Below are 23,539 nucleotides of genomic sequence, written 5' to 3'. Positions count from 1 at the left end.
GCTAGCTCCACCTCAGACCAAGCTGTGCCTCCGAGGCTATCTGCGATTTCTTACTCCTACAGTTGTCCGCATACAAGCTAACTCAGCCTCAGGGAATATATTGGATGAAGATATATCAGAGAGGGGGCGCTGCCGCTTAACAGAGCCCGGATAGATTGGCGAGGAAGTCGTGGATAGATCTCTGACCTGGAAGGACAGTGCCAGGTCGCGTCGCATCTTCTTGCCGCCCAGCAGGGTGCAATAAACATGCTTATTCCAGGCTACCCTTTTGTCACAAATGGCTCTTACCTAATGTCTACTCTATATTCAGGGCACAGGTCCTCAGCCAAGCCCACCATTTCTGCTCAGCAACAGCTTCCATCTCGTAGCGCTGGCTCCGACGCCATGCACTTCCCCAACACGTCGGAGGTGCGCAGCTTGGAGAAACAGCTGGCTGCCAAGATATGGAAGCTGTGCAGATGCTGGGGAAACCGCGGAGAGTTCCCCAGCCAGCGAACCGGCGGTTGGGGAACCTCCACCACCTTGGCGAGCCGCCGATCGCTGCCATTAATCACCCGCTTCTGCCATGCTAATTACACATCAGGCTAAGTTGGCGATACTGAGCGTGCTCTAGTGCTTTTGCTCGCTTTTTGCTCGCAACATGGCAGTGAAAACTTCGGCGTTGAATCGGAACGCATGGGACGATTGAGCGTCACTTTCTCGGAGGCTTCTCCAAAGAGTGCCTGTCCGTCAGCACACTTCGGTGGCCATGACGCTCAAGCTAGAGCTATAAGCCACTCCGCTCCATGGAAACCGGTCTTCATGGCAAGTACAAGCTCCACATTGGAGCTGGGGAAGCTTGCTTGTCATGGCTTATGACCATCATGATGGCCTTCGACCCTTGGCAATAGGATCATTGAAATAAGAAGCTCGCCCTCGTGTCCTGAGCTGACACTCGCTGAAGACCGGGTTAAGAGTGAAACCATGAACAACATGAAGGTAACAAGCAGCTTGTCAGTTCTTCTGCTGGCCTCGAGGTCTATTGCGCAGGTGGAACCCCAGGGGGCTTCGCTTCCAATCGTGGAGGAGTGTGGCTATGATGGCCAGGCCGTATGCGTGAACAGATATGTGAGTCCATTGCTCATGATCATCGCGGCCTTTCTGACTCCTACCAGGCTGCTGTACTGCCATATCATTTCAACCGCTCCATTACCACGCTCGGTGACGAGGTCGACTTTTCTATGACCGACGTCCCCAGCGACCCGTCATGGGAACTCCTCCAAGACACGCCGTTTGTGATCTTTGACAAGGAACGCGCGGCTCAAGCCCTCGGTGAAAATCCACGCTATGAATTCATGTTCGAAGTTGGCAACTCTGTCCACGAATGTCCGGTCTATATCCCAGAAACCAACCTTCTCTATCTCTCCGAGCTCCCACCAATGGAGATGGGCGACCCTGGCGACTGGCTCCAGCAGTATGTGATTGACTTGAACCAAGAGCCGCCGACCCTGAACCGCTGGACCCCTAACCCCCCCGTCTTCTCGCCCAACGGGGGTGCCTACTACCGTGGGAAGTTGATCTGGACATCATCCGGCGGGTTTGACAACGTGAACGGCAGTGAGCAGCGAGTTGCCCTGCACAGCATCGACCCGCAAACCAACGAATCCACTGTCTTGCTGAACAACTACTTTGGCTTCTACTTCAACAACATGAACGACGTGACGATTCACCCCACCTCAGGAGATATCTTCTTCACCGACCCACAGTACCCGTGGTTGAACAGCCGCATCGACACGGCTCCCCAGCTACCAACCGCAACCTACCGCTTCAACCCAGCCACGGGCGCCGTCACGGTTGTCGACATGACCATCTCCCAACCCAACGGCCTGGCCTTCTCTCCCGACGGCCGGACCATGTACATCGCCGAGTCCGGTGCGCTCAGCGGCTCCGTCTCCCCCGAATACCCGGGAACCAAGGCGTACAACACCACCGGCCCACGCGCCATCTACGCTTTTTCCGTCGACAACAACGGCACCAAGATCCACGACAAGCGCTCCTTCTACCTCGTCCAAGACTACATCCCCGATGGCTTGGATGTGAGCGCCGACGGCCTCGTGCTCTCGGCTTCGGGCCACGGCCTGGATGTCCTGGCGGAGACGGGCGAGCTGGTGATGCGCATCCAGACGAACCATTCGGTGGCCAATTTTGCCTTTACCGGCGAGAATCTCGATCAGCTCTGGCTGGTGGGCAACAAGGGTATCTCGAGGATTGACTGGAATGTCAAGGGGCAAGAGCTGGTCTAAATGTGCGGATGGAGTAGAGAAACACACCGCGAGGTAGAGCGGGAGTATGAAAAGTGGCAGGGGAAGACTGAGTACTAGAACATCTACCAGCATGAGTGTCAGAAGTCAGTTCATCAGCGGTATATGGCTCACTATCATTACCCTGGGCCGCCCAAGTACTATGCATCGCTGTGGGAAGCCTCAGACTACCTTTCAGTGTGACACTCACATCCTCACCGTAGCGTTCCCAGGCCCCTGCCCCCCACCTTGTCCCTGATACACCCCAAAGACATCCACAAACTCAAAGAAACTCGCCTTGTAGTACCTTTCCTGCGTCGTGAAATTCACATACTGCATCCCAAACTTCGCCGCATACCCCTGCGCCCACTCCAGATTGTCGACCAGGCTCCAGGCCAGACACCCCACGACGTTGGTGCCCTCACTGATCGCAACGAGGATTGCCTGCAGGTAGTCGCGGTAGTACCGGCTGCGGCCCAGATCGGTCCGGATGTCGGCGAGGATGGTCTTTTGCGCCTCAAAGGGCTCGGCGAAGCCGAACTCGGTGATGGCGATGCCGCCGGAGGGGTGCCACGTGTCTTGGATGTAGCGCAGGAAGGCGGGGAGCCAGTCGGCGGCGCTGTGTAGCCAGGGGGCCAGGGGGTCGGCGGCGTAGCTGGATATAGGGAATTGAGATTTTAGCGTGGAGTTGTGTGGACAATTTGTGGGGAGGGAGGGGAGGGGGGTTATGGGGGGAAAAGTATCATAGAACAGCTGGCAAAAGAATTTCTTACCCGATATTCCAGCCACCGTCTTCCGCGGGATAGCTGTAGGTTGAGTTCACGCACGCGGGAAAGAGAGGGTGGCTGTCGTTGCTGGTACAAGCGTCGGTGCCGTTGTCGGGCGCCATGTAGAACTGGCTGGTGTAGGCATCGTGTGCGTAAATGTCGGAGCTGTTCACAATGCGGGCTTTCTCGCTGTCGTTGAAGGGTCGGAGGAAGGTAGACGTGTATTCCTTGAGATAGCGTGGATAATCGCCGTCAATGAAAAGTGGATTGGAAAACCACCCTTCGTTGAAGTCCCATGCTCGCTGCACGGCAACGGCATCCTCAGAGGAGTTCGTCAATGGGATCTTGTAACCACCGTTGTGCTTGACTGCGACCACGAGAGAGTCGTTGATGGACTTGGCGATTTCATAAGCGCGAGCATGTGCAAGGAGCACCGACTGCCCGCAGTAGAAAGGTTGCTGCTTGGGCGGGATGTCTGTAGGGAGAAAGTACCCGACCTAAGAAACAGGTCAGTGATTCGTGTCCCAATTTAATTTTGACACGTACCGGCTGGGGATATGTGTTGCAGAACACAATGGGCTCGTTGAAGGTGAAAAAGTGAGACACACGGTCGTGGTAGCGGTCGAAAATAACCTGTGAGTAAGCGGCGAAATCTTCCACAATGTCCTCGCTCAACCAGCCGCCATAGAGGTTCTGCAGGTAAAGTGGAAGATCCCAATGGTATAGAGTCACCATGGGCTGGATCCCATATTCGAGACAGGTGTTGATAACATCATCGTAGTGAGCAAGACCTTGCTCGTTCACCTCGCCGCGGCCAAAAGGAAAAATGCGTGACCAGGCGATGGAAAACGAGTAGACCTTGACACCAAGAGCCGCGATTCTTGCGATGTCCTGTTTGTAGTAGTAGTACTGATTGTTGGCGATGTCGCCGGTTTGGTTCAGCAATGTATACCCTGCTCAGGTCAATACCGCCCACATTTGGACACCAGAAGCCTACCTTTCACTCGATGTGTGAAGACATCCCAAATAGTCGGGCCTCGTCCCTCGTCCTTGGCGGCTCCTACAGAAAGTTAGGGACGTTCTTTGAGGCAAGACTGGCCCGAGGACCTTCAACTTGGTACGCTGCACTCGCCACGCCCCACCAGAAGTCACTGGGAAAGCTCCAACTCTCGTTCTTGCTGAAAGCCGGATTGACCGCCCCCGTTGGAAAGCTGGGGTAGTTGAGGGGTGGCGGTGGTATGAGCTCTGCCGACGGAACTGGGGTTGCTTCAACGGTAGTATTGACAGAGTATACTTCCACCGGGCCTACCCATATATTCCAGAAATCTTGTAGGGTCAGTACGCAACCGGGGCTGGGATCAGGCTATTACCGTCAAGCGAAAATCCAATGCTAGTGCTGAACGGACTACTGCTTGTAGTGCTAGCTGTCTCTGAGCCAGTTGGAGCAGCTCCCGTGACGGTATTTGAGCTTGAGCTCGCATCGGAGGAGGTGGCAAGGTTGGTGGCAGCGGCGGTACCAGTAATGGTGGCAGTTGATGCCGAAGAACCAGACGTCGAGTCTGTCTGTGACCAGGCCAGTGCTATGAGGCTTGAGAGCCAGAGGAACTCAATAGCGACGTTGTGTGACAGCATGATGAGTAGGTACACAAAGGTCAAAGCCAGAAGAGCTATGTTTGCACGCTTGCAGGATAAATGGCTGACACAAAGATCTTGATTTGGGCTGGGAGAAGATGTCTCTGGCCTCTTGAGCAATACAGCATGGCCGATCTGCGCCTCCTTTGCGACCTACTGATCGTCCTTGAGAGGCAGATACACACCTTCCTGTCCGGGGAGACGACCATTCTGAGTTGTCATTCGGCTTTCATGCAGTTCTCATGATGGCTCACAGCCGCCGTAGACCAATGGTGAGAGGACCTGCTCCCGAAAGCTCCAGGTTCGCGCCAGGAACGAAAGACTTCCCCTCACTATCTTTTCAGCCATCTGCGGCGGGCAAGGTAGCATGCTACCCTAAAAGCAACAAGATTTGTCGAAGCACCACGACGTTGAAGCTACCCCGCCAGACATACGTAGCAGAGCCGACGTGCTGCCGAGTGGGGTCAAGTGAGCTCAACGGCAGAGCGATATCATCGAACGAATAGTAGGTGTGACAATCTTCCTGTCTTTTCTATCTTGACAGATTTCCACATTTAGCGCAGGTCGCCAGCAGACGTCGGCAGCTGTCTGGTCAACCAGATATGCCATCTCCGTGCTTCGGGCCTCCTGGCATACCAAGGGATGACGCAAAATCGCGCGTATTGGGGGCCGGCTGCCTGACGTTTTGAGTCACCTCTCCCCGGTCCCAACTTCATCAGGTTGGAGCACTAGTGCTACTAACAAGGCTGTGTACAACTTTCCCGACATCGTCCGATCTGTTCGTAGCTACAGTGTGAGTAAACAGATATGCAGGTCATCCGACTGCCAGAGCTATCAAGCTGGGCAAGTCCCTGAGACTTAGTCATCTGGTACTTAAAATGAGCTGAAAGGCGTGCAGACTCTGAATGCTTCGGACGCACGTCTACCTACTGCTCTCGTAAGGATGCAGCACTACTGGCGAGCACACCTCTATCATACGAGCTTCTTGCTGGCTCAGCCGGTATATCTAGCTGTGCGATATTTCCTGGGCTATGAACCGTTCAGCTCCACGCGCACCACTAACCTGACCATTCACTCTCTCGTATGGTTATTCATCGTGAACTGGATTAGCATACCATTCTTTACCTCACCGTTGCTTCGAGTACCATCGCCACGGGGTGAAAAGCTTCTGACCGGCCATTTCAAGTGGTCTTCAAAACCACCAACCAAGATCTTCGAGAATTTCATCAACGACTCGCCAAATGACGGGCTCCTTGTCATATGGGGACCGCTATATCTCCTTAACGAAGTCATCCCAACCCGGCCGGACACACTCATGGAAATGATGAATTCCCGAAATTACGACTGGGAGAAGCCGCCGATGACCAGGAAGTTCATCAGCTCGATCCTCGGCGAGGGTCTCACGAATGTTGAAGGGGCCAAGCACAAAGCCATGCGACGAGTTCTGGCACCTGCTTTCTCTGGCCGACAAGTACGGGATCTGGCGCCTCTCTTTCTCACCAAAGGGTCCGCCCTGACGGACACGATGGCCCGCCTTCTGACAGAAACGGATGATGGGGTATTAGAGGTAACACGGCTAACATCTCGGATCAGCCTCGACATTATTGGTGCTGCGGGAGTAGGGATGGACTTCAACACGATCGAGCACGAGGATTCAGTTCTGGCCAAGCTCTATCATGAGGTTATGCATCCGCCTGCGCATTTCCTAGCCATCGATACCTTGTTCCCACGTTTCCTCACCAGGCCTCTGATGGGCCGAGGATTTGCGAGGATCTTCGAAGCACAGTCAGAGCTGCGCGCGAAGGTCCGTGGGCTGCTCCAGGAGAAGATGACACAGGAAAACATAGGAGCATCGGCGCAGCCCCGCAAAGACATCATGGCAGGCATTATGAGATCAGGGGATTTCTCGGATGATTACTTGATGGGCCAGTTGCTCACCATCCTCGCTGCAGGGTATGTTGACCCTTCTCTCATATGCAAACGCTGCCCTGGCCATTGAAGTGCTGACCTATGCTCTCCGACCCAGCCACGATACCGGCGCCTCCGCCCTGTCCTGGGCTCTCTTAGTCCTCTCGCAGCACCCGCAGATCCAAGATAGGCTCCGAGCCGAGTGCGAGGCCCAACTAGCCCACATCCCCAGCGAAGAAGTCACAGCCTCTCTCTTCGACGCCGAAACCACCCCATTCCTGACAGCCGTCTGCGAAGAGACTCTACGCCTCTTCTGCCCGGTCCCAGTAACTCCCCGCCAGGCCGCCGTCACCACTACCCTCGGGGGCGTTACCATTCCCAAAGGCACCCAAGCCACCATCAGCCCCTGGGCCATCAACCACAGCCACGCGCTCTGGGGTCCGGATGCCCACATCTTCAACCCTGCTCGCTGGCTCGCCGACAGTAGCCCCCGCGCGCCTGCCGACGGCGGCGCCACGAGTCCCCACGCCTTCAACACTTTCCTGCACGGCCCACGCAGCTGCATAGGCCAGAGCTTTGCACGCCTCGAGCTCAAGTGCCTTTTGGCGGCGCTGGTGCTGCGCTTCAGCATGGAGGTCGCTGAACCAGACCAGGAGGTCGAGATCGGCGGCTTCATCACCATCAAGCCGGCGGACGGCTTGAAGCTGAGGCTGCGTGACCTCAAGGCTGAGTAGTAGCGCAAGGTGTGCGCGCAGCCATATGCTCAGGTCCGCTCGTAGGATAAGACTTCTTTCCGGCTGGTCATGTGTACATCAAAAACGAGACATTCCCAGCTCAGTCCGGGTTCTGCATTTCTGGCTCGAGGTCAGGGTGATACTATGTATAACAATATGTTTACCACTCTTCTTCCCCCATCAGCGGCTTAGGCCTTTCGGCTTCGCGCAGCCACTTTACTTGCATAGTGGATTTACACAAACATGTTCACTCTTCGCGTCGCTCCAGAAGCTGTCTAACAATGTTACCAGAGCAGCATCACGGATTCCCACTTTTCCTCACCACGGGCTCGTCGGGCCGCGGAATGCCGTCTTCCGGACCCGTCCTATGATCCGTTTGATCCTCGCGCCGTGTGGCCCTTCCCGCACCGTCGTCGACATCACTTTGGCTCCCGCGTGACCTCAACCCCAGCCGCTGCAACCACGTCGACAAGCTCTGCTTCCGACTCGATCTTTTCGTTAGCTTCGCCTGCCGCTGCGCCTTGGCCTCTGCGAGCTGTTGCTGCTCCAGAAACTCGCGTTCTTTGGCCGCGCTCTTGCTGTTGTCCAGCTGCTTCTCTTCCTCTTCCTTGGCTTTTTCCGGTTTGAAGATCCGGTCTTTCCGATGAGCGACCTCCTTTTCCGCCTTCTTGACCTTTCTGCGCGACTGCACGTATCCTTCAAGACCCACCAGCACGGCGTAGCTGCGCGAGACGCTCACGTGCGACATGTCCACGCCGCTCGACTTCAGTGATTTGACAAAGGTACGGAAATTGGCGGCGGGTGGTCGATAGTGTCCTGACAGAGGAGAAAGCCGGCGGAGCTGGCCGTCTTTCACCTTGATCTGACCCGCAGCGAGGATGCGTGAACCGTGCAGGAAGGAAGAGTGCTGGAACGCGCCAGTTTGCTTGTACCCGATGTACAGCCGCAAGGAGGTGTCGCAAACAAAGATCCACTTATGGCCTTTCTGGAGGGATTTGCGAATCATGTGGTTGAACACGACACCAGCGGAGACGTATTTTAGCTTGGCGGGGCCACTGGCACGGTGGAAGTCCTCGTTGATATAGTTTTCTCCTTCATCTGGGGCGTTAGTAGCGTGTGACAGGCTCGATTCATCGCTGGAATCTTCATCGTCCGAGGATGATTCCGAAGACGACGACGACGACGACGACGACGATTCAGGCTTAACGTTGTGCTTAAAGGCGGGCGTCGGGTCGGTCGCTGGCACGATTCCATGTATACTGTCTTTGAATACTATTTTGGCACACAACGAATTAGCTCGGTACGCAAAGGCTCACGTACGTAGAGATGAGCTGATGCCACCCGTGGGGAACCAGGCCGTGCAATAGGGCAGATGGGCCAGCCTGTCACTTCCAAGCGATACGGCCGAGGGTCGCGTAGGCTCGCGCGGCAAGACAACGTGTGTCAGTGGATCGGATGATGAAAACCATCACGCCGAACACCACACTTACATTCATCTTTGGTCCAAACCTTTTGGCCGTTCTTCGCCCACCGCAACAGTCCGTCAGTACCTACTTCCACGAGGTAGTCGAGTCGTTCTTCACGTGACAAATATCTGACTTGTTGGTGGTCGAGCCGTTCGCGGCTACACTCTGGGAGATCGAGGTGCTTACCACCACCTTGGTCAAGCCAGTAAAAGAAGTTTTCGTTTGTGTCTGAAGACTGCCAATGCACGTGGTATTTGCGTAGATTGCTGCCATGCCGATGCTTTTTGTCGACGAATTCCAACCAGTACTGTAGCTCCATCATCTTAGCCTTCTTCTTGCTAAGCTCTCGAGCCTCCTGTCGCTGACGCTTGAGAGCCACGCGTTGTTCCGGCGACAAGTTGCTAGGGTCAGTCTCCTGGCCGTAATGGCCATCGTTGGCATCATCATTACTTTCCGAGGACGAGTGGTCATCTTTTGCTGCGCGTTTTGCGACATTGATTACATGAGTCCAATTCGCCCGTGAAGGGGGTGTGTTTCCACCTCTTTGAGGTTGTGACGAGACGGGACCCTCGATCTCCTCCTGGAACTGTTTATCCTTCACCGTTTCATACCATTTCGTCGCGGGATCGAGGCCAAATCCATTCAAACCACGTCGTGTTCTGTGGCCTCGGAAGGTGCGCCGCGCGTCGTCAGCTTCTGCCGGACAGGCGCAAGAAGTGTACTCACTTGAATGAGTTCTGCTGCTCTCTTTTCCTCGTCGGTGTCTAGTGGCTTTGGCGCACCGTGAGATCGTTGAAGACCATCGTCATCATTGTTGCTGGCGTCTGGGGTCATATTTACTGCAAGCAGCGGATCAGTACCGGCTGCAGTTGTCGTTCAGTTTGGCAGGGCTTGGCTGATCTCATCTGCGGTGCGGGTACCTCCGGACGCCTATCACCAGCACCTGGAACGAACGACTTGGTTAAGGAGTATCAGCCTTACCCCGCCATGCATTCACTGCCTGAATCTGCCCCACGCTACAAATCTCAAGTATGGTCTACTGATAAAGCAAGTGGTTTCGTGCCTTTTTGAGCTTGCCCGTTGACTTGTGACGTTAGACCTAGCTTCCTCGTGGTGCTACCTGCTAAGGTTGGGCTAGAGCCGACGACTCCCCATCAAGTCCATGCTGTCCTGTACGCCACCAAACGTTAATACTTTGTTGGCTTAGCATGAAGTCCTACAACTATTCTTATGTACTCGTTACTGGAGCCACAGGTTTCATCGGAGCACACGTTCTCGATGATCTCCTATCGAGAGAAGGTATCAGAGTCCGTATAGCGGTACGCAGCCAGGCAAAGGGCGATGCACTGCGCCAAGCTCGATCACAACGCGCCACCGATATCGACATTGTCCTCATTGAAGATTTCAAGGAGGCCTCTGCGTCTCTAGATCGCGCAGTTGAAGGTGTCGATGGTATTATTCACGTTGCTAGTCCTTTCACCTACGACATCCAGGACAACAAGCGCGATCTGGTTCTGCCTGCAATCAACGGTATCAAGACACTCCTGCAATCAGCAGCCAAAATCGACAGCGTGAAGCGAATCGTGATAACTTCGTCCTTTGCAGCCGTCGTGGACATTGAGCGAAAAGCGCCGCCGGCGTTCGAATATACTTCGAGAGATTGGAACCCCCAAACATATGAGGAGTCTATCGACCACAAGAGCACACCTGTTGTTGCATACAGGGGATCCAAAAAGTTTGCAGAGCTCGCAGCATGGGAATTTGTTGAAGAACAAAAGCCGCATTTCGACATTGTCACTCTGTGCCCACCTATGACCTTTGGTCCCCCTGTCCACCCGATGACCGACGTCTCCCAGCTCAATGAGAGTAATGCAACGCTCTGGCAAGTGGCCAAGGGTGAACTGCCTGTTGCTCGGGTCCCATTCTGGATTGACGGTCGAGACCTTGCTAGAGCCCATGTTGAGGCATTACTGCGACCAGAAGCTGGCAATAAACGCTATACTGTCGCCGCACCGGAACGCTTTTCGTACCAAATAGTGGCCGACATAATCAGGGCTCAGTTCGCTTGGGCAAAGGAGTCACACGCAAAGCAAGAAATTGATCGGTCTCACAGCCTTGACGGACACACGGCAGCCAAAGAGCTAGGATTGACGTACCGATCGTTTGAAGAAACCGTGGTTCAGACGATACAGCAAATCATCGAAATAGGAGGACTGTCAGCGCCGGAATGAGACCAGTTCGGCCGAGTAGCTTCGTGGCCTGGACCCTGGCCCCGCGAGTCCTGCCCACGGGGAAGACTCTTGCTAGCGTCTACTGACCTGCATATCTCCCCGGAAATCCAAGCCCAGCTCTAGACCTACTGTCCAGTACAAACGAATGAGGATACTGTGCGGTTCGGCAGCGCGGGAGTGCTGGCGTCTTCCGAGCAGAATGATCTTGAGAACCCAACGCGAGGCCCATATGCCGATTGAACGCGGACAGCATTTGTGGTGGTGGTATAGTCATCACCAGCCTCGAAGTCCGGGGTGGCTCGGACATATATCACCTCGAAAGTAGAAGTATGAAGCGTACACAGCACGTGCACAGGACACGATGCTCGGTACCGAACCTGTATGGCTGAAAGAAGACAAACTGTGGCTGCGACTCAGAGTCAGAGAGTGTTGAGTCAGGGAGCCCCGGAACCGAGCCCAGGAGCCAAGCTAGCGTGTTTGCGCCCGTGGGGAAAACCTGTCGGAGACCGGAGTTGAACGCCGTTGCAGCGGTGAACCACCGGAGACATCCTGCGGGCAGCACAGCTCACGCGGATGAACTCCAAAGGGCTTGTGTCAAGAAGTGTCGGCTGGAACGAGCTGCGGACTCAGTGGATACAGCTCCTGGTATTTACCCACCTCACTCGCAGGCTGCGAGTTCCAAAGCACCGCCCCTCCACAAACTTGGCGGCGAGTTGACCAGCACCCCACACCAGAAAGGTACTGCGAGAACAGGATGGAAATGGGCTGAAATGTCATCGTGTCGTCACCTCGTCGATGCTGAAGCTACTTACCTACTCAAACGCATACCACAGACCGGGCGGGCGTCATGACGCAGGTCAAATGCCGGACGAGGCGTGAGGCGTGAGCTGGGCTTCAGAATGGTTGCCAATCTCGAAAGCACCCCTGTCGCCTGTTGCCCCGCCTGCATAGCCCTGAAAGGTGCCGCTTAACCGTGCTTAGGAAAGATGGCCCGGTTCTTTGCGGGGACGAACTTCGCGGGGACCCGCACGCCATCATCAAGTCCCCGTTGCGATTGGTCAGTGCCAGCTTGCGCGTGCCTCGAAATTTTCGTCCTCGCTTCTCTCGAGACGCCGAGTCAGACGTCGCGTTTTCGAGACAGCCAAACCCCTCAGATCCATGCCACTCTTGCACAGGTGCATCCGACCTTCCCCAATCCTGCTTCGTGATTATCCCCGATCTGCTTGGTTGCTCTCGTCGCCAACCTGCTGAGATACTGGGCTGACCTCAAACTTACGAACTCCTCCTTGAATGATTCCGAGACCGGGACGCTCGTTGAGGACCCCTTTCGCAAACTTGAGATGAAGAGCATCGAGCGCTGATCACCAAGAGTAACAAGCAAGCGAGCACGAGCACGAGCGCACAGCACAAAGCACAAGACTTCCGGGCACATCTCCGACCTGGTGGAAATCATGGCCGATCGGTGCTTGCTTCGTTTGAACTAAGCTGTGCATTCCCAGCTATTCTCTGAGACTTTTCGTCCAGTTGCGGACTGGAACCCCAATCTCTGGGTGTGTCTCAATCGGCGCCCCAATTCCGTTCTGTACCAGCTAGTCTGTGCTTCCCCACGTGTGCCACCCTGCCATGGTGGGCCATCCGGGGCGCCAATTCACCTCGTCCTACACCCTGGTCCAACTGACGCCAACATTCTAGCTCCACTACTCCATGCACCAAATCCTAGCCTGGAGGTTGTCGTCGAACCGTGCAAAACTCTGTGGTGCGTGGCGCTAATGTGGAGAGTCTGGGGTACAACACAATGCTCATAGGTCCTCCTTATCCCCGCGGTGCTCCTGCCGATGCTGCCAGGGTAAGTTGGGGCCCACGCCTTTTTCCCATAACATGCTTGCCTTCGCTGTCATGTCGTTGCAATCCGAGCTCTCCTTTCGCTTCCGGTGCTACGTTTGAGTCCACGACAGTGTGCACTGTTTTGTTGGAGCCCATCCTATAACAAGCCGACGCCTGACCTGATTGTGCGTGCCCTTACATATCAACTTGGGTGATTTGAACAATATGGCTGTTGCTAGCATGACACCACCCACTCAGCCAGCCAGCAATAAGAGGAAGCAGTCCGCTGCAGGCATCTCCACTAGTGGCAGAAATGTCAAACGAAGAGCGTCAAAGGCTTGCCACTGCTGCCGCTCTCGCAAAGTTCGCTGCGATGTAGTCGAAAGCGGCATTCCATGCACCAACTGCCGACTGGACGAGGTCGAATGCTTGGTCACCGAGGGCAAGCGGCGAAGGAAATCTTATGTCGATGGCGACATTCTTCATCACTCTCCCGCTGCATCCGTGGCCGATGAAAAAGACGTTCCATTGTTCCCCATCTTCGACGACATGGATGGTCTGAACGACCTTTCCATGTCTTTAGATGCTGGCGTGCCTGCTTCTAACAGCATGAACCCTCTTGATGACACGCTGAGCCAGCACCGTCCTCACATGATCTGTAAGAATTTCAAAGCTTTGATATTTGAATCAATACTGACCAACATTTGCAGACCAGACTCATGGACATCGTATGACGAACGACGAACGCAATCGTCGGATGTCTGCCATAAGCATGACTGCACGCATGCCACCCTTCAATTCACCATCCTCAATGCCGGGTATGGCACAGTACTTCGCACAACAGAGTCAGAGGCCCGAGAGCCATCTGCCTGCCTACGTTCGGCCGGTAGGACCAAACATCATGACCGAGGATCTGGCTTACCTCGAACGACGTGGTGCTTTCAGCTTTCCGGAACCAGGTCTCCGCAACGAACTGCTCCGCTGCTACGTCCAGTACGTGCATCCAAATTTGCCCCTCCTGAATCTGCAGGACTTCCTTGCAGCGATCAACAACAACGACCCGAATGGTACCGTCAGCTTGCTTCTTTTCCAAGCTGTTATGTTCGCTGGAACAGGCTTCATCGACATGCGGTATCTAGTCGCACAAGGCTACGACACTCGCAAAGCAGCCCGTAGGGCGTACTTTCTCAAATGCAAGGCACTGTACGATCTTGATTATGAGCTGGACCGCGCCGTTCTCGTCCAGGCGGTTCTACTGATGACCTACTGGTACGAGGCTCCAGACGACCCTAAGGATATCTGGCATTGGCTGGGTGTCGCCATTTCTTTAGCCCGCACCATTGGCATGAACTGCGACACCTCCAAATCCGGCATGGACCTAAAAACTCGACATCTTTGGAAACGACTATGGTGGTGCTGCTTTACACGCGATCGACTGATCTCGCTGGGCATGCGACGGCCATTGCGCATTCACGATGGCGACTCGGACCTGCCTATGCTAGAATTGGAAGACTTCGAGACGGAGGCCATGCCCCTCGAATTGAGCAGAATGCTTGGGGGATGTCCGGTGGTCAAGGACGAGTCGAAACGAATCACATTGGCAAAGATGTGCATCTCGCTGTGCCAGCTTTGTCAGATCGTCTCGCCTATATTCGATCTGCAGTACACCCTGAGCGCAGCGAAGCTTGGTCTCACACAAGAGACTACTCTCCGCCTAGGACCCAATACCGCAGCGTCAGACGCCACGGACGTGAAACGTCTCGATGATATGCTCACCACGTGGTACGAAGAACAAGAACAGGACCTACATTATTTTGTCCCTGGGACCCAGGATCGGACCAACAGTAATGATGGCGAAGTCATCAGCTTGCATCGCGCTTTACTCACTGGTGTGTATCTGACTTTGACCTCGGCTCTTCATCGTCCGCAGATTCTACCAACGATTCCGACGACTTTCGTTGCCCCAGACTTGCAGGAACTCTCCCGCCAGAAGATGCGCTCTGCTGCGGAAGACATCACCGAGATCTATAAAGATTTGTACGCCAGCGATATGATCCGATACCTGCCCAACACGGGCGTGAGCGTACTCCTGCCCGCCCTCATCGTCCATATGCTGGATCTCAAGTCGCCTGATCAAGCCGTCAAGCAAGTCAGCGCTCGAAAATTCCAGTTCTGTATGCAGGCTCTGCAGCGATTGCGGGAGATGTATGCCTCGGCGGACTTTGCGTTCTCGTTCCTGGATGCCGCGGTGCGTCGAGCTGATGTCAGCGTGCCTCAAGGAGGCCCGAAAACTGCACACCCTGGCCTGCAGCCGCAGGAGAAGATGGCAGCCTCTCAGCCAAGCCCACCCATGCTGACGCCGCCGCCAGAGGCGACCTGGACAGCAAACAGGATATTGTTTGCCTCTACGATTTCTCCCGAGGAGCGCAAGCTCTTCACGGAGTTTACACCGCCCAAATCAGATTCTTCACTGAACTCAGTGATGACTGGTGGAGCTGCAGTTGCCCTTACAGACTTACCGATATCTGAGGATGGCGACAGTGAGAGCCTCGAGAGCCAAGCGGAGCAGGAAGCACGACACCTTGAAGAACAGGCGCTTCATGATTTCGACACGCTCATCAATATGGAAGGTGGAAATGAGCCGGAAATGTTTCAGGAGGACAAAAATGGGATCTACGCCGCTATGAATGACGCCTGGTTGAATGGCATGAATGATGAACAAGAACATGGGCTGGGGAACAAACTTCACTTCGGCGACGGGAACGATTACGGCATCACTGGCGACGGCGGTTGTACGCACAAAAATTCGGAACTACAAGCTCTATTGGATCAATCAGCGAGCGAAAACCATGGTGAAAACGATGCCATGGGTGGGTACCAGGAGGCCAGTAAGATGACGGGTGATTTGGACGCGGATTTGGAGGCCTGGGATTGAAGGGAGCATCGCTTGATCACTTCATGACTTCAGTTGTATGTATGTCTTGAGAGGACGGCCTGGATCTCCAAGACAATTCACCCCGTCCGCAGGCATGATGCAGATGCAGATGCTGATGATGCCATCTGCTGCATCTTGGCATACAATCCTATAGCTCCTCAGAGATTATCGCAGACAATCCAAGAAGCACTTTAGCCACCTACACGATCTTGCTATGTGTGTACCGTCGCCGTACATCTGACGTATCTCGCTCGCATCAGCTGCCTCACGCCGGCCTCGAAAGCTCAAGGCTTATCAAAAGGTATTCTTCCCCGCAGATCCAAGTCGACCATGTCATGGCATGCAATTTTGGACTATGCCTGCAGTCGAAGTCGATAGTAGATCGAGATCGATGCGCCACGAAACGAACACCTGCGGGAGCAGTCCTTGCTCCGGTAATGACAATTGGCTCCCTCATCACCGCTACACAACAACCCGAGCGCATCAAGTTTTGAAAGTATGAGTGCCGACCCCGGCAATTGCTCCAAAAGGGATGGCCCGGGCAGCGCAGGATATGCATCCGGAATTGAATACGAGCCATATGGAAGCATTGGTGGGAGAATCATCCACGATCGTCGACGCCTTCAAATACGACTCGAACTGTTTTTGACGTCATGCCGTAAAACAATATTCAGGCTTGCACACGGGAGGGGATTTCCCCTCCAAAGGGCAACCCCGGACTGACGGCTGTGCGATCACGCTACATCTGCGAGATCGTTGACCGGACTTTTGCAAGCCGCAAGAGAGTTGCGAGACTGACTGCTGTCGGTTTCAGGGTACAGATTTGAGTGGCGTTCGTGGAAGAAACGCGGTCGCGATACGAAGAGTCCAAGCACCGCAGCACGCCTGTCCATCAGCTATCCCGGACAGAATCTGTCCAGAAAGCCAACTTTATCCCTCTTTCCTCCCTGCTTGAGCCGCGGGCTCATATGTGCCTGCTTAGCGGCCGTTCAATGCCTGGTCCACCTCAGCCGGCAGATCATACGCCACCAGCCTCTCGTTCGCGCTACTGTGCATCATGCCCATCACCTTGATGACCGCGTATGTCAGCATCTCGCTGACGAAGCCCATGTCTTTCTTCATCTTTCCCATCCTCTGACTCCGCATGTAGATCTCGGCAACCCGTGGCATTCGTAGCTGCTCGTACTTTGTCAACGCCCGCCGTATGTACTCATCATTGCCACCGCCTTCCTTGCGAGCGCAGAAGTGCCCCAGAAATCTGGCGAGGGTTTCGGCGTCCTCCAAAGCCTGGCAGGCTCCCTGTCCGCTGCTGGGCTGCAGTGCGTGAGCGGCATCTCCCATGAGCACCACATTGCCCTTCGTCCACGTTGGCAATGGTGGCGTTGTCCATGTGGGCCACACGCCTTGCAGACATTTCTCAGTGTTGTCTTTGGCGTATCGGAGAATGGCTTGGACCGAAGGATCCTTCCAGTGTTTGTGACGTGCAAGCAAATCTTTCAGCGCCGTGTCTCGATCAAAGTCCTGCTGCGGTTTGGGTCGCGAACCATGATCATTTCGCGTGTGATACGGCCATGGGTCGTCGGCCGCAAACGTGGACCACCACCCAGCCGTGGATCCTGGCTCGGGCGCCGACTCCGCGGTCGACAGTGTCAGTGGCGACGCGAGAGACGAGGGAGCGGTGCTAAAGAAGCCACAGCCAAAGAAGCCGTTGGGCCCGAACGTGATTGACATGCTTCCGCGCTCCTGGCCGGCTGAGGTGAGTACAGATGAAGGCACAAAGCCGGCGACGCCCACGAGCCCTTCATAGCGCGGTGAGATGTAGTCGGTTGGCATTGGTGTGGAGTGAAACCACGAGAGCAGCCATCTAGACCATGACCATGGTGTTTGCACTTCCTCTGCTGGGTCGGGTTTTGGGAACATGGCGGCTCTGACCACGCTCCGCAATCCGTCAGCCCCGACGACAAAGTCTGCTTTCTCCTCTGGAAATTCGTCCTCAAACACCACCTTCGGCCGGGCTGCCTGTCCGTGCTTGGGCAGTACCACTTTCTTGACCTGCGCCCGACGAATCGCTCCCTCTCCTCCAACCTGCACCACCGCCCTGAGCAAGATCTTCCACATTTCTTGTCGGGAGATCATGATCGACGTAATGCCTCCCTCGGTGCTTGCCGGCGACGCCATCCGCGCTTCCGCCAACTGCCACCCTCTCGCGCTCCCCAACTTCCACTTACTAGCAGGATGACCCTTGGTCAGCATCTGGGTAATGATGCTAGACTCACTGTGCTGGTCCTCGTCGAGGCGCAAGAGCACCTCCAAGCCGTTTCTGGCGATGCCGATAGCTCCTGCTATGGCTTCCGGAGTAAAAGTGGGCTCGTCGTCTGTCGCTCCAGGCAGTTCTGACGCTTCAGTGGTACCCTTGTTACCGCCGTGGAGGTCGAGGTAATGTTCGACGTCGTGAGCTTCGTAGATGGATATTTCGTGCCGTTCGTTTGATGGTAGGTGCTTTCGGAGGGCCAGGTAGGTTGACAGGCCGCCTATACCGGCGCCGATTATGATGATCTTCATCGTCAGCTCGGGCTTGTAGCTAGTATGATGACGGGAAAGAGATGCTAAAACGAGACGCCGAACATAGGACGAATTGTGTGTGCCTTGGACATAGTGCCCATTTATACACATCACGCAGCGAGAGAGTCTGTTGTCTCTGCTTCCAACAACACCCAGAAACAGTGGAAATGCTTCTGCCTTCGCTTAGTTACACACGAGGCGCTCAGCTTTCCGGCCGCTGATTGGCTGCGCTGGTCTTCGCACATCCAGATACGTCGTATCTGCGAGGCTAGGCCAGGAAAGGGTGCACGTTTCCATGGCAGTCATCCAATGGCCACTTTCCAACGGTGTGCCTGGACAGCTCCTATGAACTCGATGAACTTGATGTCGCATCGGTGACGCTGGACGGCAGTACGGACTATAGCCAGGGCAAATAGCAGCATGATCTCGGCTCGACTAAATGAGGAGTCTTCAAGGCAGAATCCACCAGTTTGTAAGTCAAGCGGTGCTCTGGTACCGAATTGGCTTTTGGCAGACCACTGGCGAGTATGTTAGAGCTAGAGAGCATGATGCAAGGGCACTTAGCCTTCGCGGAGCGCTTGAATGTCACGTACGGTCCGCGCCCGGCAATGTACAAGACTGCCAGGGGTGAAAAGGGCCACATTCCAGAAGTCGACAGTGGCTTTTTCCCGCCCACCGCCCACCGCGTGGCACGCGGGTCTCGCACGATATAGAGAGGTCTGCTCTGCAGATCGTCCTAGGCGTTGTAGCTACATCCTCGACTCCCAATTCTTCGCGTGACTATCTCAGCCTTTTCACTCTCGCTAATATCCAAAAATTCCAGAGAATCACTCTGCCATGTCGTCGTCGCCTTTACGGAGCTCACGGCCGATGGTCGCGCTCGTTGCTCTACTCGTTCATCACGCACTCTCAGCCTCCAACGTCCAGACTTTCCCATCAACCAATTGCGAACCGGGAACATCACTGTCGGTGTACAATTCCGACGCGGCCGGCTCGGAGGATCAAGACTGCAAGACGGCACCAGAGGGAACTACGGCGATATGGGTTGAGACCCTAGACGAGGGCTGCACAGGTAAGCCACGTTCCCTCCACGCAAGCCATTCAGGCTAGATGTGACGCGGTCTGCTGACAATAATGCCACCAAACAGTGCGAACCTTCTCTTCCCCGTCCTGCTCCGACAATCTCGGCCTCGGCATCATACCCAACACCTGCTACTTCCGCAATCCCTCGCCCGATCCCGTCATCATCGGATCCTGGCGCATCGTCTGTGTCGCTCAAGAGTCGCAAAGCTCTGCTCCGTTGTCCTCGGATGCAACCGGGACGTATGATGCTGCAGCATCAGTGGCGGTAGATGCCACGCTGGCCCCGACGCTGACGAACGCGACGACCTCAAGCACGGCAGAAACAACAACCACACCAATGTCCCAAAACATAACGACGATAGTGCCGTCAGGTAGTGGAGGACTCGTCAGTAACTCTACGGGGCCGGCAACGTGGAACAACACGCTTACGCCCACCGTCAGCAGGACGTCGCTGGAAGTGAGTACTGTCACTGCGACCGCAAGCTCAGATGATGGCGGGATCGGAGTCACTGGAGGCGGAACCACTGGAGGCGCAGTTAGTGGAGGTGGTAGCGGAGGGTCAGCACGGGGCAGGGGCGAGGTCGAGGCAACTATGCTGGTCGTGAGCAGTTTGCTCGGTCTCGGCTGGGGTGCCTTGTGGTGGTGAGGATAAGGGGGTGGCAGGGAGGCGTTGGCCAGGGCTCTAGGAATGCGGGGTATACGCGGTAGGGCTTTTCAGCGCCTAATGTCATGTTACGCGTTTGATGATCGATTGATGGTCTCGGAAAATAATGTTGGGATTTCTATAGAACAGGCTGAAGCACCGCGACACGAATTGCGTTTTGTAACGATAGAGATGAATGAATGAATGATTTTTGAGATGTTGGAATACAAAACGCAGTGGGGACATTTGACGCCTTTTTCAGGCACTCCACCAATGCTGCTGGACCTATGACGACACATGACGCGCCTCTCCTTTCCGTCAACGCGCACGCGAACAAGACTTCAGCGTTGTCGTCTACACCATCTCATCATCGTTCAGCATCTTGCACCCTTCATTGACCATGGCTGAAGCAGCAGCCGCTTTCTACACTGTCGAGACTGCCGTCGAAGGCGCTGCTGTCGGTGCCGTAGCAGTAGCTAAATCAACCGTTCCCGTTGTCGTTCGCTTCAACAAGATCAAATCGCCAAGCCAGGCACTGGGGCGCAGCTCGCATTCTTTGAATTACCACAGAGGTCGAGCGTACATCTTCGGCGGAGATACGGAAAATGGATCCGCCGACAATGCTATGCACATCCTCACTCTGCCTTCGGATCTTGAACTGAGCGACACCGACTATCAACTCGTTGACGCAGCGCCCGCCCCGGAGAGACCACTGGCTCCATACAAAGATAACACCTCCGCAACGTCCGCAGGATCCTCGTCATCCAATCTTGTTCCTGTCGCTCGTGCAGCCCACGCATCAACCACAATCGACTCCAACATTTTCATCTTTGGCGGGCGTTCAGCAAAGTCACCGGGCGACAATGGACAGACTTCGCTCATCGATGAGCAAGGCACTGTTCATGTGTACTCCACTGTCGACAACAAATGGATCACGCTTATTCCGCAACTGTCTATGTGTACCTCAGGTGTTCCGGAGCCGAGAACATATGCGAGCATGACCAGCTCACCGCACCCCCGGCCCGAGGGCAACATCGCCACCACATCCGAGGCGTATGGTACACTTTTTCTGCATGGTGGCTATAACAATGCCGGGACCCTCCTTCGCGATACTTGGGCGTTCGATGTCACATCTAGAGCCTGGAGCAAGTGGCCGACCCTTCCAGAGCCAGGAATTGAGGATGTGGCTGGGGATGGTCGAATTTACTGCACCGAGAGTCGCCTCTGGAGGGTGGGGGATGGCTTCGGCAAGATGTCATACTTGGAGGTCTCTCGTGACATCGCCAATGACGCCAGCGGAAAGAGTGAGATAGGGGTCACGCCAAAAACAGGTCACTGGACAACACTGTCCTTTGGGAGCACGGCCGAGGCGCGGGAGCATGAAAAGTCACCGTCCTCGAAAGGTCCCACGACAAGAGCCGACGACTTGCCCATTCCACGGAAGGGCGCAGGCTTTCTGCCGGTCACAACTGGCGCAGGAAGAGAGTTCATGCTCTATTTCATGGGTGCAGACGCTCCGGGCTCGACCGTGCCGGACATTTGGACCTTCCAGATCGCATCCGACAAGGGCTCGGCCGCCGGCCTGAAGGACCGGATTCGGACGGCCTTTGGTTCCGCCACCGGTGAACATCGGTGGGCGCGCTGCGATGTCGTGCAAGCTTCCAAAAGTGAAGGCGATCTTGAGCGGCCTGAAGGACTTGGCGACTTTGCTGCGGATGCTTGGGCCGATTTTGGAGGTGGCGCAGCTGTCATATGGGGTGGGAAATCCGCAAACGGGGAGACGAAAAACGAAGGCTGGGTTCTGACTGTTGACTGAAGGCTGGAGCCTTCGCAAAAATCAGAGGCGTGGAGATGGCTCACCTTTTAGATGGAGTCTTCATACTTGTTCGCGCCATGTGTCTAGCGCCGACAACCCCCTCGAGTGTGCGTCAAGCAAGAAACTCTCCTTGGGATGTACATATAGAGGAAACGATCCCGTTGTTAGTCGTTATTCACAGTTCAGAGATAGAAATCGGACGATAGAGACGAACCGGCATGTTACGAGATGTTTGCCAACTCTCATCCCAAGCTTGTCTCACAGGGGCCAGGCAGTAAAAGGCTTGGCGCAAGCAAGCACTAGTCCCAACCTGGGCTTTAACTGCCTGAGACCCAAGTTCTTCCCACGGTCATTGCGCCCGCAATATTTGTTTGTTAGCCTACAAGGCCCGTCATTGCATCAGCCATGATCGGTTCCAGCTTGGCAGGGGAAATGCCCTCCACCCCCCCCCCCCCCCTAAATGCTCCACATCTTAACGTTTCCCAGATCTTCGCAAACCACCCGAGGCTCTATTCTGGGCCGGTGATGCAATTACTCTGCGGGGCGCACCACCAATCTACATGATAGGAAGCAATACAAATCTAAACAAATGGCAACAGCTCGGCGGCCATGCATTGAAACTGCTACACTCTCCAACAAATCCGTTCCTCTTTTCCTCTTTTCCTCAACATCACCAAGACGCAGCGATGGTAGAGACATACGACCACACCGGCGCGCCCGTGGCGCACCACCGCCTCCGCGTCAACGGCATTCGCATGCATGTCATTGTCGGCGGCAGCGGCCCCGCCATCGTGCTGCTGCACGGCACGCCCAAGAACAGCTTCTACTGGCACAAGCTGTTCCCGCTGTTGACGCCGCACTTCAGCGTGGTCGCGCCGGACCTGCGCGGCTTTGGCTTCACCGACAAACCACCTGCCGCCGAAGGGTACGATTGCCGCACCAATGCTGATGACATTGCGGATCTCAGTGAGTGTTCGCCTCGTGCTTTATTTGTAGCTACTAGACCTTGTTTCTGTCCTTGATCGAAACATGTTGGCTGTCTCTCTCGTCAGGGACATATCTGCCCGCTCTGTCGACGCCGACAGTCCTGACCTAGACAGGCATACACATCTACCTACCTTTCCCCACTCCCCGCACCACTGCACATCACTGCCTCTTGGCACTCCCCACTCCCCACTCCTCCCCTTCCGCCTCCAGCCTTGCAATCCCACTAACCACCCCCAACCAAACAGTGACGCAGCTCGGCCACGAGCATTTCTTCGTGCACGGCGAGGACCGCGGCGCCGAGTACGCCTACGCCCTAGCCGCCGCGTACCGCGACCGCGTCACCAAGCTCTCCTTCTGCGAAATGCTGCTCTCCGGCCTCGGGCTGGAGGAGTCGTCGTTTCTGACGCAGGAGAACGCGACGCGCCAGTTCCGCAAGCAGGGCGTTTGGTGCTGGCACTTGACCTTGTTTGCGCTGCCGGGCGTGCCCGAGTTTTTGGTGCGGGGCCGCGAGAGGGAGTTTTGGGCTTTCTTCATGAAGCAGGAGTGTGAGTCTTTCCGCACGACGCCTCTCTTTTCTTCCTCTGTTCCTCTGATGCGGTGCTGTGTGTGTGTGTGTGTGTGTGTGTGTGTGTGTGTGTGTGTGTGTGTGTGTGTGTGTGTGTGTGTGTGTGT

The 23,539-nt window shown here is 55.3% G+C and overlaps 10 protein-coding genes across 10 annotated transcripts in view; 7 read left to right on the top strand and 3 right to left on the bottom strand.

Moving 5' to 3' along the window:
• Positions 1 to 972: 972 nt before the first annotated feature.
• Positions 973 to 2,282, top strand: HMPREF1541_01969 (uncharacterized protein; the record flags this gene model as incomplete). Its single annotated transcript, XM_008716325.1, has 2 exons — positions 973 to 1,107; positions 1,155 to 2,282. The coding sequence occupies 2 exons, from the start codon at positions 973 to 975 to the stop codon at positions 2,280 to 2,282; spliced, it is 1,263 nt and encodes a 420-aa protein (XP_008714547.1).
• Positions 2,283 to 2,486: 204 nt separating this feature from the next.
• Positions 2,487 to 4,678, bottom strand: HMPREF1541_01968 (uncharacterized protein; the record flags this gene model as incomplete). The annotated part of the gene is made up of 6 exons (XM_008716324.1): positions 2,487 to 2,934; positions 3,053 to 3,543; positions 3,593 to 3,999; positions 4,044 to 4,106; positions 4,154 to 4,372; positions 4,417 to 4,678. The coding sequence occupies 6 exons, from the start codon at positions 4,676 to 4,678 to the stop codon at positions 2,487 to 2,489; spliced, it is 1,890 nt and encodes a 629-aa protein (XP_008714546.1).
• A 943-nt stretch (positions 4,679 to 5,621) lies between these two features.
• On the top strand, positions 5,622 to 7,320 carry HMPREF1541_01967 (uncharacterized protein; the record flags this gene model as incomplete). The annotated part of the gene is made up of 2 exons (XM_008716323.1): positions 5,622 to 6,631; positions 6,705 to 7,320. 2 exons carry the CDS (start codon positions 5,622 to 5,624, stop codon positions 7,318 to 7,320), a joined length of 1,626 nt encoding a protein of 541 aa, XP_008714545.1.
• Positions 7,321 to 7,618: 298 nt separating this feature from the next.
• On the bottom strand, positions 7,619 to 9,620 carry HMPREF1541_01966 (uncharacterized protein; the record flags this gene model as incomplete). The annotated part of the gene is made up of 3 exons (XM_008716322.1): positions 7,619 to 8,592; positions 8,811 to 9,381; positions 9,435 to 9,620. 3 exons carry the CDS (start codon positions 9,618 to 9,620, stop codon positions 7,619 to 7,621), a joined length of 1,731 nt encoding a protein of 576 aa, XP_008714544.1.
• A 374-nt stretch (positions 9,621 to 9,994) lies between these two features.
• Positions 9,995 to 11,017, top strand: HMPREF1541_01965 (uncharacterized protein; the record flags this gene model as incomplete). The annotated part of the gene is made up of 1 exon (XM_008716321.1): positions 9,995 to 11,017. The coding sequence occupies one exon, from the start codon at positions 9,995 to 9,997 to the stop codon at positions 11,015 to 11,017; it is 1,023 nt and encodes a 340-aa protein (XP_008714543.1).
• Positions 11,018 to 13,066: 2,049 nt separating this feature from the next.
• Positions 13,067 to 15,776, top strand: HMPREF1541_01964 (uncharacterized protein; the record flags this gene model as incomplete). Its single annotated transcript, XM_008716320.1, has 2 exons — positions 13,067 to 13,499; positions 13,552 to 15,776. 2 exons carry the CDS (start codon positions 13,067 to 13,069, stop codon positions 15,774 to 15,776), a joined length of 2,658 nt encoding a protein of 885 aa, XP_008714542.1.
• A 978-nt stretch (positions 15,777 to 16,754) lies between these two features.
• Positions 16,755 to 18,338, bottom strand: HMPREF1541_01963 (uncharacterized protein; the record flags this gene model as incomplete). Its single annotated transcript, XM_008716319.1, has 1 exon — positions 16,755 to 18,338. The coding sequence occupies one exon, from the start codon at positions 18,336 to 18,338 to the stop codon at positions 16,755 to 16,757; it is 1,584 nt and encodes a 527-aa protein (XP_008714541.1).
• Positions 18,339 to 19,208: 870 nt separating this feature from the next.
• Positions 19,209 to 20,067, top strand: HMPREF1541_01962 (uncharacterized protein; the record flags this gene model as incomplete). The annotated part of the gene is made up of 2 exons (XM_008716318.1): positions 19,209 to 19,410; positions 19,487 to 20,067. The coding sequence occupies 2 exons, from the start codon at positions 19,209 to 19,211 to the stop codon at positions 20,065 to 20,067; spliced, it is 783 nt and encodes a 260-aa protein (XP_008714540.1).
• A 397-nt stretch (positions 20,068 to 20,464) lies between these two features.
• HMPREF1541_01961 (uncharacterized protein) lies at positions 20,465 to 21,880 on the top strand (the record flags this gene model as incomplete). Its single annotated transcript, XM_008716317.1, has 1 exon — positions 20,465 to 21,880. One exon carries the CDS (start codon positions 20,465 to 20,467, stop codon positions 21,878 to 21,880), a length of 1,416 nt encoding a protein of 471 aa, XP_008714539.1.
• A 686-nt stretch (positions 21,881 to 22,566) lies between these two features.
• HMPREF1541_01960 (uncharacterized protein) overlaps positions 22,567 to 23,539 on the top strand; it is a gene marked incomplete at both ends in the record, with an annotated part of 1,522 nt that continues 549 nt past the window's right edge. The window contains 2 exons of the mRNA XM_008716316.1: positions 22,567 to 22,846; positions 23,113 to 23,412. Coding sequence (XP_008714538.1) covers positions 22,567 to 22,846; positions 23,113 to 23,412 — 580 coding nt within the window. The remainder of the gene's footprint in view (positions 22,847 to 23,112; positions 23,413 to 23,539) is intronic.

This window comes from Cyphellophora europaea (genome assembly GCF_000365145.1).
Source record: "Cyphellophora europaea CBS 101466 unplaced genomic scaffold supercont1.2, whole genome shotgun sequence".
Classification (NCBI taxonomy): domain Eukaryota; kingdom Fungi; phylum Ascomycota; class Eurotiomycetes; order Chaetothyriales; family Cyphellophoraceae; genus Cyphellophora; species Cyphellophora europaea.
This window is presented reverse-complemented; position numbering and strand designations above follow the sequence as displayed.